Here is a 20,156-nt window from a genome sequence, read left to right as displayed (position 1 = left end):
ATAATACCTGAGACCCTATATGTAAGTCCTCATATGCTCCTAAATCTTTATTTGCAAAATTTGCATATTTTTAATACCGCTAGTGGTCAATAGTTGAGGGTCTTTCAGCATGAGTGTTCCTTATTATATCTTGTTATAAAATGCTTGTCTTTTGTTTCCAGGTCATCTTCTCCAGACTTGAACTCAAGCAGCAAATTAACTGCAAACACAAAAAGTACTGGCCAACTAAATGTAAATACGGGGATGGTAGGTGGCAGCACAGCAACAGCTGAACGAAGTAGGCACCAGAGAAGCTTTTCTGTTCCTAAAAAGTTTGGGGCGGGTGACAAATCTTCTGATCCTCCACGAAGTGCCACCTTAGACCGGATTCAGGCTTGTACTCAGCAGGGGTTCTCTCCTAAAACCAGAAGCAACTCGTCTCTCAAAGACAGTATCTCAGATCCATCTCACATAAACAACCCTGCCAATTTGTTGGCCACCATATTTTGGGTTGCTGTGGCTTTAATGGAGTCTGATTTTGAATTTGAGTATTTGATGGCCCTGAGACTGCTCAACAAACTTTTTTCTCATTTGCCTTTGGACAAATCCGAGAACAGGGAAAAGCTTGAGAAACTGCAAGCACAACTCAAGTGGACAGACTTCTCTGGACTGCAGCAGCTCCTGCTTAAAGGATTCACTTCTCTCACGACAACCGAATTGACCCTCCACCTGTTTAGTATGCTGACTCCAGTGTCCCGAGTATCCATGGTGGATTCATCACAAGTCATAGGTAAGCTCCATCCACATCTCATCTGCCAATGCATTCAGCAGTAAAGTTGGCCATACACGGGCAAATTAAAGCTGCCGATATCGGTGCTTTAGACCAATTCGGCATCTTATCTGCCCCTGTGTGGGGGCTCCCGACGGGTCCTGCCAATCGATATCAGACCAAAAATCCACCAGATATCGATCGATAACCCCAAACAGAAGTGAATCCAAAATACAACAATAAAGTAATAATGCATTCACCTGTTTATTAGATGAACAGAGATATAAGTTTTGCCTTTTTCCTTGCATACTCCAATGTCATATATCAACTGGACACATTTCAGTTTTCAGACTGGAGTCTCAATCTCTTAAAGCAATTATTTGGGGTGTCAACATCTCAGTTGCTGTAATATTTTCACAAAGCTTCGAATAGAAAAGCTTATTAGTAGATCTGAATTTTCTAATGCAGGGCTCCATGGCACGATTTACATAGCAAAAAACTGATAATCCACAACTTTTTAAACATTGAAGGAGGAAGCTTTGTTTAGATGAAGAAATACTTCATGCTGTATACACAGTCCTGGCTTTTTCTTGTCGGGGGTGTATTGGGGGTTGTCTAGGGGCTCTCAGATACCCCTGAAGCAGTTCAAGTTACACCATTTTTAGGTGAAGAAATGGTGGTGCCCAGTGCATTTGTGTCGCCATTGACATCTGGGGGCCGATTCACTAACTTCGAGTGAAGGATTCGAAGTTAAAAAACTTCGAATTTCGAAGTTTTTTTTGGGCTACTTCGACCATCGAATGGGCTACTACGACCTTCGACTACGACTTCGAATCGAAGGATTCGAACTAAAAATCGTTTGACTATTCGACCATTTGATAGTCGAAGTACGATCGAACTATCTGCGCTAAATCCTTCGACTTCGAAGTCGAAGGATTTTAATTCCTAGTCAAATATCGAGCGTTAATTAACCCTCGATATTCGACCCTTAGTGAATCGGCCCCCTGATGTATAAAGTTGTCTGTTCTACCAGACTTTCATTTTGATATCTTCCCAGATAGATATGGTGGCTCTGTACATTTTTTAATACTTTTAACATCTTTAATTATTTTCTGAGCAAGAGTCCCTCTGTCTGGTTTGTGTGAGGGTGATGAGTTAGCTGCTTTTCATGCCTGGCTAGCAGCGAGGCTAAAGGCAGAGATATTGTGCTTTTGCCAACAGCAGGGAAATTGCCAACTCTATTCTTGGGTGTATATATATATATATATATCTAAGATATATTGGATCTAACTGTCAATGACTATCTGACACCCAACTGCTGCATGAAGACAGAATGAAGAGAAACAGATGCTGAGAGAGGAATAGTGAAGATAAACTTGATTATTTCAGAAACAATGCAGAATATTTATTTGATTGTATTTAGAAAGTTTCTTATTTCAATATGATGAAGCTTATATCAAATATTAAATTTCACAAATTGCTCCCCTTTAAAAAAAATAATAACTTGGGTAGTGAAGAATGGTACGAATGCAGAATTTTCCACCATTTTTTTTTTTTGAGAAGCCCGGCTTTGTGCAATAAAACCGATGGGAAACCATTATTGGCAGCCATACAATCCCTGTTTACCCTGTGCATTTTCTTCCTGTTTTAGGGTTTCCCTTGAATATTTTGTGTTTGTTACCCCATCTGATTCATCACTTCGACAATCCAAATCCCTTCTGTAAGGAAATAGCTGAGCGAATTGCACAGGTAATGTAACTCCCACTTCAACCCTAGTCCGTTCTTTACTCCCTACCATGGTCACCTACCATTATAATATTTTCTCTTTCCCACTAGGTTTGTCTGGAGGAGAAAAACGCAAAGCTCTCAAACCTGGCACATGTGATGACTCTTTATAAAACCCACAGTTACACAAGGGACTGCGCTACGTGGGTGAATGTGGTGTGCCGTTACCTGCATGAAGCCTTTGCTGGCATCACCATTAATATGGTGACCTACTTAGCCGAGGTAACATTCCAGTCTAATATTCAAGGTCCATTTTGGTATTGACACATACAGCTAGCCCTTCATTTGATAACTGCCAACAACTCTTGACGGTCTTTTGTTTTATAATGAGTTGTATCAATCCATTTATTGAGAGCAAACAGACATTTGTAAAGATTGATCACAACTGTGGGTATGTGCCTTTGCTAAAGTACTACAGGGAATGCATAAAAAGGGGCATCAGAAAGGCATGTGCAAAATCAGTAAAGTAGAGCATATATAGGGGCAAATTCACTAAGATTCGTAGTTGCACCAGGCGTAACTTCGGCGCACTTCGCCACACTTCGCCAGGCGTAGTTTCGCCAGCGCTCCGCAAATTCACTAAAATCCGAAGTTGCGCTCAGGGGTAGCGTAAGGTTGCGAAGTTGCGCTAGCGTTGATTCGCTAAGCGAAGCGAAGTTACGCTAGCGATGGTTAATTTGCATACGGCGCCAAATTCAAATTTCAATGGAGGAATACGTAGAATCACTACAAATGCCTGGGAAACCTTCAAAACATAAAATAAAAATTTTTTTTTTGCCCTACACATGTGCCCCCTGTATAGTTAAGTTGCCATGAGTTAGGAAATGTAGGGGGGAAGGAGGGGAGCCCCAAAAAATTTTTCGATCTTTTTCAGCCTATCACCCATAATATAGAAAAAACGCCAGCGTTTTTTGGGACTTAGAAAAAATTTGAACTTTTTTTGAAGCAATCCCTATCTACTCTATTGCGCTTCGCCTGGTCTGAGGTGGCGAAGGAAGTCTAGCGTAAAAGGTGGCGTTCAGAACAATGCGCGCGTTAGTGAATTTGCGTAGTTACGTCTGTTGCTCAAATTCGCGAGGCGTAAGGGTGCGAAGTAACACTAGCGAATTTACACCAGCGTTCGTTAGTGAATTTGCGAAGTAACGATAATGACCAACGCTAGCGAATTGACGCTAGCGTTAGGCGCTTCGGCGCATAGTGAATTTGCCACAATAGAATCATATTAACGTGAGGCCATATACAAATTGCATGGAATGCAGGAAGCAAATAATGACAGTAATTTTTGTAATTCTTAAATATGCTACAGAATAAAATAGGGCTAATATTTTAATGGTGAGGGATTTTTTCGCTTGGATACCAATTAGCCTGAACTGTATTATTTTTACAGCTGTTAGAAAAAGGCCTCCCTAGCATGCAGCAGTCTCTTCTGCAAATCATCTATAGTCTTCTAAACCACATGGACATGTCCCTTATTCCTGGCAAGCAGTTCAACATGGAAGTGCTTAAGACTATTGAAAAACATGTACAGGTAAGAATGGATTTATCTAGTAACTAACATGGGCTAGTTTGTGGCTACTGATTTAACTATATGTAGATATATATATGGACACGCTTTCATTTTTTTCTTTTTTAGAGTATCCACTGGAAGGAAGCCCTGAACATCTTAAAGCTGGTTGTGTCTCGCTCTGCAAGCCTAGTGTTACCTGCCTATCAGCATGGAGATTTGACAAAGCTCGAAATCAGTCGTCTTTGGACGAGTTCCTCAAAGGAGCTCCCAGGGAAAACTCTGGATTTTCATTTTGATGTCTCCCAGGTAGATCATTAGCCTGAATTTCCAAGCTGTTTCTGTTTTATCCGGTGGACACTGCACATATGGGAATCCTTGTCCTACTGCTGCCTTCATGGTAACACTCCATATTGCAAATGTGCATATGGCAAAGGACAAGAACTCTGAACTATACTGGGTAAACAGCCCATCTTTTTTGGGTTGTATTTCACTCACAGTACAGTTTTTATTGATAGAGCACCTTGCGATCTGTTTATACGTAATTGGCTTCGTCCGTGGCCAGTAGCATTGATACAGTATGTTTAACAATAAGCCTCTTATAATTTATTTCAGACCCCTATCATTGGCAGAAGGTTTGATGACTTACAAAGCACCGCAGGGCGTGACGGTAAATGCAGAGTAATTCCTGTCACCCGGAGCACTTCTTCTACCTCCTCTGGCTCCAATTCCAATGCTTTGGTACCTGTTAGTTGGAAAAGACCTCAGACTTCTCAGGTATCCATTTCTGGTGAAATATCTTGTATCTTGTGTGTGTGTATATATATATATACCCACAGGAAGCCAGCACTCTCGACAATAAAGTGTTCATATGCCTGGGTGCACGTTCAACACATTATCTTAATCCATCCCATATAGAACAGCACTCTCAGGACTTAAAATGATAAAAAATGTTTTTATTCATAAAACAGCTTGTGACTAAATAAAAACTTTTTTTTATCATTTTAAGTCCTGAGAGTGCTGTTCTATATGGAATGAATGTGTATATATATATATATATATATATATATATATATATATATATATATATATATATATATATATATATATATATATATATATATATATATATATATACATAAACAAAGTATGGTAGCGCACGCCTGGGATTTAAATATTGTTCAAACCTTTGTTCCATCTATGGTACAATATCGACATTTCGGCTCCCCTCTAGAGCCTTTATCAAGATGGGAGCCGAAACATCTATATTGTGCCATAAATGGATTAAAGATTTGAACAATATTTAAATCCCAGGAGTGCACTACCATACTTTGTTTATGTACATACAATCCCAGGAGCAGCACCCGGGTAGACGATTGAAGAGTTAATATTGGGAGTGCGGATCTACTTGGTCGGTGCATTAAGAAGAAGCACTTAAGAAGCATTAGCGAGCCTTGTCTTATCCTGTGCTTCCTGTTATTAATATGATGGCAACTGAGCTGTTTAATCAGTAGGAGCAGAGCCAACATAAACTCTCTCTTGTTTTTTTTTTGCTACTTTCTGATTTCACAGAAGAAGACGAGGGAGAAGTTGGTGAATGTCCTTACGTTGTGCGGCCAAGAGGTTGGGCTTAGCAAAAATCCTTCCGTAAGTTCCTCTCTCCACTGGAGTTATCTCCTTGCCTTTACTTGCCGTTGTGTTTCCCGTCCTACATACAGAGGTATCTCATCGCCATTAATTGTGCTCAGGAAAGGAGAGAACTAAGATGTCATGGTGGACATGTGCCAGGGTCCTGCGTCGGTATTTCTCTGGAGATTGCTGTGCAGTCCCATTGCAGAAAACATCTGTTTCCTTACCTTGTCTAATGAAAATCTTAAGAACAGCAGTACATGTTTTGTGTTGATTGGGATAAAACAAAGCCATTTGATCATTTCCTCTCCACCTACAATGGCTGCGCAATTCATTGGGGCTACTCATGGGCCATGCACTTAGTAGGTCTTGTGTTGAAAATGCATTTCTTCTATACTTAGAATATAATATAATCTATAGTTGCTGTTATATTTTTCATCCCCTGTAAATTGCAGAGTCACTATGGGAGCAGAGGAAATACTTTGTTCACGCTGCTCTTGTTATAAGTACAGTGGATTTCCATTTAAAATCACATCAAACATGATTGTAGCAGCAAACATTTAGGGGCAGATTTACTAAAGGGCGAAGTGGCTGTCGCTAGCGAAAATTCACCAGAAATCTCATCCGCAGGGACATTGCCAATATACTAACAGGCGTAGAGGACAATTCGCTAGCGATAGAGACCATTGCTAGCACATTTTCGCCCCCTATCGCCAGGAGAATTTCCACTTAATGCTTGTTACTTCGCAAATTCACTAAAGTGCGAATTTCACATAACGTTACCTCTTTCACCAGAGTTTCCTTCGCCACCTTAGACCCGGCGAACTCATAAGATGAAACTACATCCTCTTCAATCTTCTGTCAGTGACATAATTTCCTGTATGCCGGAAAGTCATTAAATGTAAAAAACGCTGGCGTTTTTTCATTTTTTAAAGTGGGATTGCCTTCAAAAGTTCTATTGTTGAGGGGCATGTCACATTTGTTTTAGGGTGGGCTCATGTCTAGGACATTAGAGGATCTATTTTGTCTTTATTTTGTTTCCTTGGACATTTGTAATAATAAGTGGCCACTTCAAGCATTTGCACCAACATCTCTAATAAAGACATATATAGGACCTATATGTACTCACCCTATTCAAATGGACCTAAGCGTAAGCGTACTACTGAAGTTTGGCTAGGCAGAAATGAATGCTAGAGAAAGTTCACTATGAAATGCTCGCGCTGACAAATTAACGCTATTAAAACTTCACCAGTGTTCGGCTGCTGAGATGCAACTTCGTATTTTAGTGAATTAACGTAGTAATGAATTTGCACCTAACGAAGTGGTGCGAAGTGTGGTGGAATTTAGTGAATTAAATGAATGATTTTAGTGAATTTGACCCTTAGTTGCAGTTTTCTGCATGCGCCCAGCAATATTTAGGGGCAGATTTATCAAGGGTCGAATTTCGAGGGTTAAAAAACCCTCTAATTCGACCCTCGAAGTAAAATCCTTCGAATTCGAATATCGAATTCGAAGGATTTTAGCGCAAAAGGTCTGATCAAACGATTGAATAAAAATCGTTTGATCGAATGATAAAATCCTTCGAATCAAACGATTCGAACGATTTTAAGCGATTGATCGAATTACTTTTATTCGATCAAAAAATAAAAATGCTCTGGAAGGTCCCCATAGGCTAACATTGCACTTCGATAACTTTAATGTGGCAAAGTATGAAGTCGAAGTTTTTTTAAAGAGACAGTACTTCAATTATCGAATGGTCGAATAGCCGAACGATTTTTACTTCAAATCATTCAAATCATTTGATTCGATCGAATTCAATTCGATGGTCGAAGTACCCAAAAAAATACTTCGAAATTCGAATATTTTTGCATTCGAACTATTCACTCGAGCTTAGTAAATCTGCCTCTTAATGTAAATACGTAAAAAACAAACACAGTACAAATTAGCCATAAAGCAATGACCTGATATGATATATGGCCTGATATACCAGTTTCTGTTTGGGTAAAGAGTCATTAATGAGTTTTTTTCCAGAAACGTAAAGAGGGTTGCCCCTTGGATTTCCAGAGTAGGAATATTGCCTTTTTTTGTATAGTGGAACAACTGCAAATGGCACAGCTTAGCTGGAAGTCTCAGTGGTAGCGTTTCCACAATACACAGAAGACATAGGCTGGGTGACAGTATATTAGGGAGTGCTAAGGTGGTTTCAGCATAATAAAGTATCTTTTGCCAAAATCTCTGGATAATTGGGCACGGAGGAAAAGTACCCAGACATTTAGGACACTGGCTTTATCTATAAGGATAAGGCCAGGCTTTATTTAGATTGTGGAGCTAATTTACTTACATAGGTGCCACATTGCATCTGTGAACCAATTAGATTTTTGGTTTTTATTTTCTTACTTATTTTTTTTCAAACTTCAAAAAGTAATTGCTGATTGGTTGTTGTGGATAACTGCAGTGGTACAAACTAGCACCTATATTTGTAACGTTGCCCCCTTGTACAAGTATGGGATCCATTATCTGAAAACCTGTTATTCAGAAAGCTCCAAATTACGGAAAGGCTATTGTCTCCCATAGACTCCAAATTTTATCCAAATAATCCAAATTTTGAAAATGATTTCCTGTAATAATAAAAAAGTTTATTGTACTTGATCCAAACTAAGATATAATTAATCCTTATTGGAAACAAAACCAGCCTATTGGGTTTATTTAATATTTATATGATTTTCTATTAGATTTATGGTAGGAAGATCCAAGTTATGGAAAGATCTGTTATCCTAAAAACCTGAGCATTCTGGATAACAGGTCCCATGCCTGTATATATCACACTGGAAAGTGTAATTGATCCTTAAAGGAACAGTAACATCAAAAATTAAAGTGTTTTAAAATAAATATAAAATATAATGTAGTGTTTCCCTGCACTAGTAAAACTACTGTATTTGCTTCAGAAACACTACTATTGTTTATATAATTAAACTGCTGTGGAGCAATGGGGGCAGCCATTCAAAGGAGAAAAGGTTCAGGCTCTGTAGAACATAATGGTGTTATCTGTTATCCACTATTTAACCTGTGCCATATAGTCTTTTTTCAATTTCCACCATTACTACACAGCAGCTTGTTTATATAAACTATAGTAGTGTTTCTGAAGCAAACACACCAGTTTTAGCAGTGCAGTTACAGATGTTATTTAGCTTAAAACAAGCCGAAATAACATATAAAATCAAAAATAAACCAAATAGCAATAATAAAGCCCAATTGTCTTATTATTTAATAATCAAATCTTAGGATAACCCTGACATAATCGTGCTTTACAACAGCTTTATTATAAATGTCCCCTTTAATAAGGTCATTTACCCACAAAATGATTTCCATTCTGATTTTGTTCATATGAATTGCCCGGGTGAATGTTTTATTTCGGTCTCAGTCTGTTTGTACACGTTTGTAAAGTGTTTGCAATCATAAGCACATCCTTACGGAGACGTTATTGTGTGTATCTATGTAGAAATGTTTTGTGCCCAGCGAGTAATAGAGCGAGACGATAGTGGTGACTAAAGGGTTACTCACAGCATCTCAGCCTCGCTTTTCCCAATTTCCTCTGCATTTTTCCCCTGATCTTTATCACCACTCTGTACTATTGAACTGAGCGCTTATAAACATTTGGTGTAAACAATTCAGACAATACAAAATGTGTCGTCTGGAGGAACCTGCAGGCCTCGGCTCTTGAATAAGTTCCTACATCGTCGCTCACTTTGTTGGGCAGAAATCTGGGGGCACCTGTCCAACATAAATATTCCGAGAGCAATCTAAAAATAACAAGCAAAGGAATTAGGTGTGTACTGGAAAGCAACTGGATGTCAAGTGCCGGCACTTGGGAGAGAAGCGACTAACTAGAGCAGCAGGCACTAAACCTTCCCATTTCTCAACCCACAGGTCATTTTTTCTTCATGCGGGGATTTGGATTTAATCGAGCACCAGACCAGCCTGGTATCCTCTGAAGATACCATCAGAGAGCAAGATACCATGGACGATACAAACAGCGAGCAGCAGTTCAGGGTCTTCAGGGACTTTGACTTCCTGGATGTGGAATTAGAGGATGGAGAGGTAAGATAAACAAAGCAGAAGCTCCGCTACCACACTCTGTCCTTGCATACCTACACTGATCTGCTATCAACAGCCACCCCCATGCTGGTGTGATATCAGTCATATTACTGATACAATATCAACAACTACCCTCACACTGGTGTGATATCAGTCAGATTACACGGCTACTCACACTTAGGGCAGACACACTCTTAGATTTAGTCACCCGGCAATAAATCGCCTCTTCTTCAGGGCGACTTATCTCCCAAACTGCCTCCTGCCGGCTAGAATCTAAATTGCTGGCGGGATTCCACTCGGATTGATTCGTTTTCCTTATGAGGCGACTTCGTGCGACTTCAGAAAACGAATCGCACCGATTGCCATCCCGCCGGTGATTTACATTTTAGCCGGCGGGAGGCAGTTCAGAGAGATTAGTCGCCCCGATGAAGAGGAGATTTGTCGTCGGGTGACTAATCAACCCCGAATCAGAGCGTGTGTTTCTGCCCTAATACAATATCAACAACTACCCTCACACTGGTGTGATATCAGTCAGATTACACAGCTACTCACATTTAGGGCAGAGACACACTCTCAGATTCGGGGAGATTTAGTCCCACGGCGATAAATCGACTCTTCTTTGGGGCGTTGTGTTACACAGCCACCCTCATACTGCACAGCCACTTGCACTCTGATCAAAGTTGTATTGTTAATTAACACAAGACCAACTGTTTACACACATAGCGAGGTTCATTTATCATCACTGGGCAAGTTTGCACTTGGACGGTAATCTACGGCAGCCAGAAAGTGAGTAGCCAGCTGCAGGTAGGACAATGAAAGCAAAAACTGCTTGCCATGGGTTACATCACAATGCAAATTTGCACACGTTTTGGATTCTTCAGCATATCACCCACGAGCCGCTCTCTAAATTACTAGTACAATTATGTTTATCTTATAAACATTAAGGGACCGATTTATCAAGGGTCGAATTTCGAGAGTTAATGAACCCTCGAAGTAAAATTCGAATATCAAATTCAAAGGTTTCTAGCTCAAATACTTCGATCGATCGATCGAATAAAAATAGTAGTAGCCTATTCGATCGTCAAAGTACCCAAAAAAATACTTTGAAATTCGAAGTTTTTTTCATTCGCATCCTTCACTTGAGCTTAGTAAATGTGCCCCTACGTGACACATTGAGAACAATGCCAAATGAACCAACCCCCCCACACTAAAAATACATCACCAAAACACCCCAAATAATTCACTATAATCTCCCAATTCTGGCAATGGAACTTGCATCAAAATACAGCCATAGGCCATTGTGATGTGATTCTTAGCTGAATAGGTGTATGTGCCAGCAATAGGATATTTCAAGGGGCCACAGTGGGTTAAATGGCCCCAAAAATTCTTAGTGTGCCAAAGCCTCTGATGCACTTACTCTTTCTGCTTTTTAATCCTCGTCATCCCAGTCCCAGCTTGGACCTTGTATATATATGGCTGTCGCCCCGCTTTGTTTGTCTGTTAGAAAGCAATGTGTGTTACTGTGCTCAATCTGTTTCATGCAGACTTTAAAAAGCTTTTCTTTTCATTTTTTTGTTTTGTTTGTTTTATCTGCTAACCAGGAACTTCAGGTAAGATTATATATATATATATCTCTATTCTACACAAGAGCTAATGTGTGTAATTATATGGTAGAAGTCACTACAGCACATCACCATTTTCTGCCCTCTGACTCCTGTCAAACTAAAACTTCCATCGTTCTCAGCTGGCCAAGGGCGGTGGGAGATGTAGTTCAGTAAAAGCAGAAGGGGCTGATTTTGAACCTGTTGCACTGTATCATTTTCCTCACTGGGTAGGAATAAATCTACTTGCAATGAAATCGCTAACCACAAATAACTGTATAGCAGTATCTCCCTCTGCACTGCCATGACTGCATGTGAATATTTGCCGCATCAGAATGGATTCGCTGTTGTTCTCCCTAACAGCTGGGAGGCTTCTCTCACTTATTCTATAACTTCACATTCCTAGTTGGGAATCCAAGGAATGTACAGCCAAATCACTGCACCAGCATGGCTTCTCTTCCAATAGGAAAGTCTGAGTAAAGAAAACTGTGAAATGTATAGCAACAGCAGTGACATATAATGACTGCGCATTAGTAACAGAAACAAAATGTGGAAAAATGCACTAATATATCAAGCAACGTTTTTGCAGTCCTCTTGCCCCCCCCCTCATAGAATTCAGAGGAAAATCTCTTTCTCAAAATAAAAAAGCAAGATCATTGAAAGGGTCATTTGCATTTGTTGAACTACTGACAGTGGTGGCCTATAATCGATTTTAATAGGAGCAGAAAGGAAAGCTAGCTAAGGAAGAGTTAATTGAATTTTTTAAAATATTACTTATTAATAATGATGTCAATACAAAATGATTTTTAGGATTGCAAGGAGCATCCAAGCATTAGTCGCAGCAATATTCCAGTACAGCATTCGTTTTTATTTCTTTTAAACCAAATATTGGCAAAAATTGCTTCTTTTTTTGTTTAACTTTTCCGAGTTCCCCTTGGAAGACAAAAAAGCATCAGGGCTCATTTAATAAACAATGGACACATTTTGTATCTGGGCAGTAATCCAAGGCAACCAATCAGATGTTTGCTTTGATTGTTCTCCCTGCAGCTGGCTGAAAAAAAAGCTAATTGCTGATTGGTTGATATGGGTAACTGCCCAGGTAAAGTTTTCCCAGTGTTTACAAAGAGCTCTATTCGGTTCAGTTTGCCACTTTGCAGGAGGTTAGGGGTAGAACGAATACAATGCAAGATTGTAAATAAAGATACAAGAGTTAAGTGTCAGGTCGTATCTAAAAGAAATATATCCCTATTACAATGTTGTAACAAAAGGGAATTAAGCTTAGTTTGAGTAATTATCATTTAGATGGAAAAACAATTGTTTGCTTAAAGGGGACCCGTCACCCAAAATAATTAGTCAAGTAAAATGAACTTTAATTACACTATAGAAATTATTCAGTCTGGGAATTCATAATTATAACAAGGAGGCAGCAGCCATTTTGTGGACACTGTTATTAAGACAAGTCTTGTATCATCTCAGAATCTTGTTTGTGCACCAGAATGGGGGACCTGATGTCCATCCCCATGTACTGGCTACACAATTAAACATTGAAGAGAACAGGGGAATGTGGGGAGAGCAGTGACATCTAGGAAGTGCTGAATGGAAAGTGAAAGTAATTGTCTGCCCCGCCTATATATTTGATTGACAGCTGAGATTTTTAAATGCGCTTACAACAGCTATGAATGCTTTAATAAAAAATAGAAATTGGATTTTATGTTTAATTAAAAAAGGGCTTTTATTATACAGATTTTTGTATCTGGGTGACAGGTCCACTTTAAATACAGTTAAATATACAGAACTGTATTTAAAGGTATTTAGGAAACATGTACTTTGACCACTAGAAAATTAAACAAACATTTTAAATTTTAATTTATCCTAAAAGGCAGTCATAAGAAAGATTTTAACAGTGGATGATTTTCACTAAGCAGATGGCACATGGACTCTATGATTACCTTGCTCTCTGGTGGAGAACAGTCAATATGCTCCTCCACACAAGCTTTTTTTTGAATGGAGGTCCATGTGTTCAGACTCCGATAACATTAGAGGTGATGATATATGGGTGGGCCTTCTTGGGTGCCACGGTTGAAATGCCGCAACTACAATAGACCAAGGTCCAAGGTGAAAGTCTGGAGAACGTATTGGTAATAGGTTGCAGTACTTTTGTTGGAATAGAATAGGTTCATGGATCTGGGACAGGTTTTGGCACTGGTATATAATTTGAGGTTTGGGTAGTAAGGTTTAGTAGAAGGTGGTGTCAATTCATCCAAGAGAAGATAGGTAGGAGGTGTTTAGATAGCCGAGTCTGTCTGAATTTCAATGAGTAATAAAGGGGTGTCTAGCTATATCTGCAATCATGTTTTTCTTATTATTATGAAGCCCAAGGATTGGATGAGGTCTCCCAAAGAACTTTAAAGTAGCCCCACACTAAAGCTGGCCACACACATTTGGCCAAAGAGATAAAAAAAATTGTGGCCATGCCATGAATGACTCACTTGTACAGTATTCCTACATACCAGTCCATCATATAACATATGGCTTCAGGCTGTATATGTGCACTTTACCCAGAATAAAGAAGAGGATTTGTTAGCATAAGAGGTTAGAAGAGAACCAAGAAGCATCTCCATTACAGATACAAAGGGAATGGAAAATTTGGATTAGAATGGAATGGTCAACAGTATCAAATTCAGAGGATACATTCAGGAGGCTGAGAATAGGATGTCTCATTTGACCATGGCAAACTGGAGATAAATTAAACTTTTTTATAAGGCTGTCTCAATAGAGCACAAGGTGAAAGCTTTCAAATGGTCCAGCTGAATTTGTGTAATGTGAAAGAAGACTAGATATCACAGAAGTCTACAAGATATTGGTAGAAGCCACACAGATGCTAGCTAGAGAAACAGGATTGATTTATTGTAGGGTTTGTTAGAAGCAGGCTCGACCATGGTCTGTTTGAATGAAGGTTCCAGAAACTAGACAAATACTAAATATGTTTTAGAACTGGAGCAAGGACTGCAGCAGAGTGTTTAAGTCATATAAATATCATGGTATCAAGGGAGCCAGTTGTAAGTACAGAGAAAAAGAGAAGCCCATAGACTTGAACGTATTATTTTTGACAAAGCCACACTCTTTAGGAGAGTGTAGAAAGGTGAGTGATTCTATAAGTCAAGGATGTTGAAGGTCACTGAGTATTGCAAGCAATCAGCGTGGATTGGATTTTTTATTTATGAGCATGCTATAGTTAGAATTGATGTGAGCCAAAGTCTGTGCATTGTAGAGCTATTGATATAGACAGCAGAGTACTCCTAACCATAAGGCATGCATGTTATTTCAGGGGGAAAGCATGGACAATTTCAACTGGGGAGTACGTAGGCGTTCACTGGACAGCCTGGATAAGTGTGACATGCAGCTCCTGGAGGAGAGCCAGCTCTCAGGAAGCACACACAGTCTGAGCAAACTCAACCACGACGACTCCGACGAATCATCAGAAGAGGATGATCTCACTACTAGCCAGATCCTGGAGCCCTCTGACTTAGTAAGTCTCTGGCCTCATGTACAGTGCCTGGGGGGGATTTGCCTCACTCTGTCTTATTGTTAAGGTTTCTTTTATCCAACCACAGAAATGTGTTCAGGCAGCTCTTTCCCTATCAAGCCTAAATCATTGGCTTCTATGGTGGGAAGTCCCATACTCTGCTGTGAATTGAAGTATTTTAAGATATGGTACTGGGGCTGCATAGTGATTGCCCAAACAGATACCTTAGGAGTCAGTTATGTGTCCCTGCAGGATTTTTTAGTTACCCACCCTCAGGGGCGATCCTGGCCCCTCCGCGCCTGAGGCAGCAGCAGTTGCTGCTGCCCCCCCCCTCCCCTGGAAATTCGCTCTTAAAGTACCAGGAGCAGCATTTTTGCTGCCCCTGGTACCCAGTGGGGCACTGCCGCCTGAGGCGACAGCCTCAACTCGCCTCATTGGCGAAGCACCCCTGCCCACCCTAGAGTAACCTCTGCTAAAATAGGGAAAGGCAAATTGGTATTTCAGACACCGTGGGGTATATTTATCAAAGAGTGAAGTTAATAGTGAAGTTCCGCCACTAGAGTGAAATTCCGCCACTCTCCATTCATTTATATGGGGTTTTTATAGGCATATTTATCAAAGGGTGAACTTTCACGTTTACCCATTGATAAATACGCCTTTCAAAATCCCATAGAAATGAATTGAGAGCTGTGGAATTTCACTCTAGTGGCGGGACTTCACTCTTTGATAAATTTACCCCACTGTGATACATTGGGGTCCTTCTGTTAGTTCAAGACTTCCACTATATCCTTGTCCAATTCTTTGTAGGGCCTGCTGGAGTGTTTGGAGTATTTCATTGTATATCTTGTATGTGTATATATGTATATATATATATATATATATATTAGGAATGCACCGGATCCAGGATTCGGCCAGGATTCGGGCTTTTTTAGCAGGATTCAGATTCGGTCGAATCCTTCTGCCCAGCCGTACCGATTCTGAATCCTAATTTGCATATGCAATTGCAAATTAGGGGCATGGAGGGAAATTGCGTGACTTTTTATCACAAAACAAGGAAGTAAAAAATGTTTTCCTCTTGCCACCCCTAATTTGCATATGCAAATTAGGGTTTGGTTCGGTATTCGGACTAATCTTTTGCAAAGGATTCGGAGGCTCAGCCGAATGCAGAAAAGTGGATTCGGTGCATCCCTAATATATATATATTGTGCTGAATGCTGTATATTCCACAAATTGCTGAATTCAACAATAAAGTTGACCTATTCAGCTTTGTTCTAAGATAAACTTGTTAAAAGGTCACTAATTCACAAACTATCAAATTTCCTAGAGGCCTTACAAATTACCAATATGCAAATATATCTATGACATAAAATATAGTTTTGTGCACAGTCATGGGTAGAGTTTGACCTAAGCCATTTAACCCATAGCAACCAATCAGATATTTGCATTTCTTTTATTCCAGTATGGCCTTTGACAAGTAAACATCTAAATGTTATGTTGCGGGTTCCAGTACTAGGGCAGACATTGCCTGTATTTGTGCTTCAACCTGTTGGTATGATCCAGCTGGTGGAGTCCAATTTCCTTTCCATGGCACTTCCATGAAACTTACAGCTATAACATGCATATGGGAGTTGAAACTGGCTTTCCCCAGATGGTTCCATTATTAATATGCTAGTTTAAAGGGATCCTGTCATCGGAAAACAGTTAATAGTGCTACTCCAGCAGAATTCTGCACTGAAATCCATTTCTCAAAAGAGCAAACAGATTTTTTTATATTCAATTTTGAAATCTGACATGGGGCTAGACATTTTGTCAATTTCCCAGCTGCCCCATGTCATGTGACTTGTGCCTGCACTTTAGGAGAGAAATGCTTTCTGGCAGGCTGCTGTTTTTCCTTCTCAATGTAACTGAATGTGTCTCAGTGGGACATGGGTTTTTACTATTGAGTGTTGTTCTTAGATCTACCAGGCAGCTGTTATCATGTGTTAGGGAGCTGTTATCTGGTTACCTTCCCATTGTTCTTTTGTTTGGCTGCTGGGGGGGGCAAAGGGAGGGGGTTGATATCACTCCAACTTGCAGTACAGCAGTAAAGAGTGATTGAAGTTTATCAGAGCACAAGTCACATGACTTGGGGCAGCTGGGAAATTGACAAAATGTCTAGCCCCATGTCAGATTTCAAAATTGAATTTCAAAAAGTCTGTTTGCTCTTTTGAGAAATGGATTTCAGTGCAGAATTCTGCTGAGGCAGCACTATTAACTGATTTTTTTGGAAAAAAAAAAAGGTTTTTCCTATGACAGTATCCCTTTAATGTTCTTGGATTATTTGGCTCACCTGCAATTTGATATGTCTTTTATTTTTCTAGATTATAAGCCTCTCTCCTTCTGAAGAGACAAATCACATGGAGTCTCCCTCCACATCATGTGACACAACTTCTGCTGACCCCCATTCTCTTAACACAAGAACCTCTAGTTTTGATGCCTCTTTGCCTGAAATAACTAATCCACTCTTATCTGAAGATTCTAAGGTGAAGGAGTTTTGCTGGAACTCTAAATAAGGCTTTGCTGATAGGAATGCCACCTCAAACTGATCATTCTATAATCACCAGTGAATGAAATGTGCTTATAACTAACACATAAAACTCCTTTGTGGTTTCCGGGTCAAGACAAATGAAAATGTGTCCCCTGGTGCAGCCAAGGGGTTATCATAAACTTCACTAACGTGGCCTCGCTTAAATCAGTGGCTGACTTATTAAGGTGTGGCTGGGTGTTATGATTTGCCCAATCTGTTTCACATGTCTTCTAATTATTTAGAGCCATGGTTTCCTCTCTACATAATTAGAGCACAGGACCAGGCAGAGAAAGGGGATCCAGTTTATTTATCAGTGCTGTCGCTGGGTTATGAGTATGACAAGGTCAATGTTACGCACTTATCTGCAAGGTGATCAAATAAGATGAATACACTGGATATATAACTTCACAATCACATAAATATTCACAAATGAAGCCATTTGTGTCTACTGGAGCAAGACTAGCATTACTGTATATATTCATATCTCAGGATTTGGGTTAAAATGTTTGATATCCAGTTCTTCAGTGGCAATTCTGCCGCCATATGTAATGTAGCAGACTGGAGACCAGTGTAGGATTCCAGGATTCATTTAAGTACACAGACAATTTTAATATTTTAAGTAAATTAATTTATTTCGGAAAATACTGAGATGACCCCCACTGGCTGGGAATGATCAGGTGACTGCTCCATACCTGCTTCAGCTACTCTTTAGTCCCTATGACCAGGTATTTGCTAGGATGATAACGGGATTAAAGGGTTGTCAGTACAGGACAATAAACATGTGAAATATGGTTGCATGCTTTTTTGCTGTCTAATTTTCTTTTTCTGTCTAACATTTTTTGTGGCACTGAATGTGTAAAAGGAGAAAGCATAAGTTAATTTCTTAATGCTGATTTATTTGCATGGCAGCCTACCAATCCCCCAAGAGAAGGGTACTGGGCACTGAATGCTTTTTTATGAGGTTGGCTGCATGTCCTCTATGTGATTTTTTTCGATGTGGGAGTCTATTGTGCCTCTTGCACATTTGATTCAATTCATGCCATTTTGGCATACCCTCAGAATGTTACGTTCTGACCACGGTATTTTGCTAGATTTGCACAAAACTGCTCTATTCTGCTGTTTGAAGGGAATGGTGCATTGAAGACTCGGTGCTTTCATTATCAAAGGTTGGTGAAAGTTAATCAATATTTTCTTTTCCCGTCAGAGAGCCCTTCCCGCAAACTGCGGCTTGTGCATGAGTTCATTGCATGAGTAGATGTACTGTAAATATAAAGACAAAGGAACCTTTTCATGGGTTGATGGAATATATGCCGTGCTGTGTTCAGCGCAGTATTCAGGATCTTTTATTTAAAGTAGAAGGAAAGCTACTGAAGCAGTTTATTGACAATAGATTAGCCGCAATAGTGCAAACTATAACACTATATTTATTCTGCAGAATGCTTTACCATACCTGAGTAAACAGCACTAGAAGCTCTTTCTGTTTGTTTAGGATAGCAGCTGACATATTAGCTTGATGTGACATCACTTCCTGCCTGAGTCTATCCCTGCTCACTCATAGCTCTGGGCTCAGATTACAGCAGGGAGGGGGGAAAAGGAAAGGTAGAGAGGAGCAAACTGAGCATGCTCATGCCTTGCACCGGAGGTTTAAGCTGAAAACAGGAAGTCTGATACAGAAGCCCATGAGTACACAAAAGAAGGAAAGAAATGCTGTGTTGCTTTTGACAGAGGACTCAGAGCAACATTACTTTGAGGTTTTACTGGTGTATTTATATAGACCTTTCTGATAAAGCTTATTTAATTTTAGCCTTTCTTTCTCCTTTGAGGAAGATTTTACTAGGATTAAATGTTTTTAAATAAGTTGATATGGCCTTCAACATATACGTTGGTCACTGCAGACCAGTGACCAGATCAGGATCCCTATAAAGAATTGTCAGAAAATAGCAGAGCCGATAGCATACTAAAAGTTAACTTAAAGGTAAACCACCCCATAAAAACGAACTAAAGTCTAAAATAGAATAATGCTAGAAATGCTGTATTTTGTGTACTAAACATAAACATAAACTTACTGCACCAGAAGCCTAATTAAACAAATGATTTATGTTTTCAAAGTTGGCAGCAGGGGGCTGTCATCTTGTAACTTTGTTAAACATCTTTGCAAGACCAAGACTACGCACATGCTCAGTGTGGTCTGGGCTTCAGCTGGGAGGTTAAATTTAGGATTTAGCATATTATCAAAACACGGTCGCCGGCTGCTCTACAGGGAAACAAACAAAGCTGCTCGAGTTCTGGGAAGTAAGGTGAGGGAGCTCCCCACTGCCATTTGAAAGTATGTTGAATTCCCTGCAGAGCAGTTAGGGACCGTCTGAAGTTTCCTATCTGCAGCTGTCAGAGCAAATAAAACGAGAATTTCTTTGTATACAGTCAGGTTTCTTTTAAAAATGGTACACATTTTTTAATTAAAGTATATTGGAGATAGATTTCTTTTTCATTAAAGAAAGTAAAAATTGGATTTTATTTTTTTGACTTTACATCCCCTTTAAAGAATTTACAAATCATTAAAATTTTCCATTGAGTAATGGAAGAGCCGGTAACTTGAACACCACAGTGCCCTCCAGGAAAACTATGGCAGTCAAAAGGAATGTCAGAGTCAACAATTGACAGGAAATACTAAAGGGCAACTCGACTGCAATTTAATATAATAA

The 20,156-nt window shown here is 39.7% G+C and overlaps 1 protein-coding gene across 5 annotated transcripts in view; it reads left to right on the top strand.

Moving 5' to 3' along the window:
- The window catches only part of fry.S (FRY microtubule binding protein S homeolog), a 275,333-nt gene that overhangs the window by 233,548 nt on the left and 21,629 nt on the right, over positions 1–20,156 (top strand). For 4 of the 5 annotated variants that reach the window (XM_041584507.1, XM_041584502.1, XM_041584504.1 and 1 more), the window contains 11 exons: positions 162–769; positions 2,400–2,497; positions 2,585–2,755; positions 3,921–4,061; positions 4,167–4,346; positions 4,653–4,814; positions 5,610–5,684; positions 9,594–9,764; positions 11,363–11,371; positions 14,691–14,891; positions 17,249–17,410. In XM_041584507.1, coding sequence (XP_041440441.1) covers positions 162–769; positions 2,400–2,497; positions 2,585–2,755; positions 3,921–4,061; positions 4,167–4,346; positions 4,653–4,814; positions 5,610–5,684; positions 9,594–9,764; positions 11,363–11,371; positions 14,691–14,891; positions 17,249–17,410 — 1,978 coding nt within the window. The remainder of the gene's footprint in view (positions 1–161; positions 770–2,399; positions 2,498–2,584; positions 2,756–3,920; positions 4,062–4,166; positions 4,347–4,652; positions 4,815–5,609; positions 5,685–9,593; positions 9,765–11,362; positions 11,372–14,690; positions 14,892–17,248; positions 17,411–20,156) is intronic. The other variant, XM_041584506.1, reaches the window with a different exon arrangement.

This window comes from Xenopus laevis, chromosome 2S, assembly GCF_017654675.1.
Source record: "Xenopus laevis strain J_2021 chromosome 2S, Xenopus_laevis_v10.1, whole genome shotgun sequence".
NCBI lineage: Eukaryota > Metazoa > Chordata > Amphibia > Anura > Pipidae > Xenopus > Xenopus laevis.
Note: the sequence above shows the minus strand (reverse complement) of the source record. Positions and strands in the feature narration are given on the sequence as shown.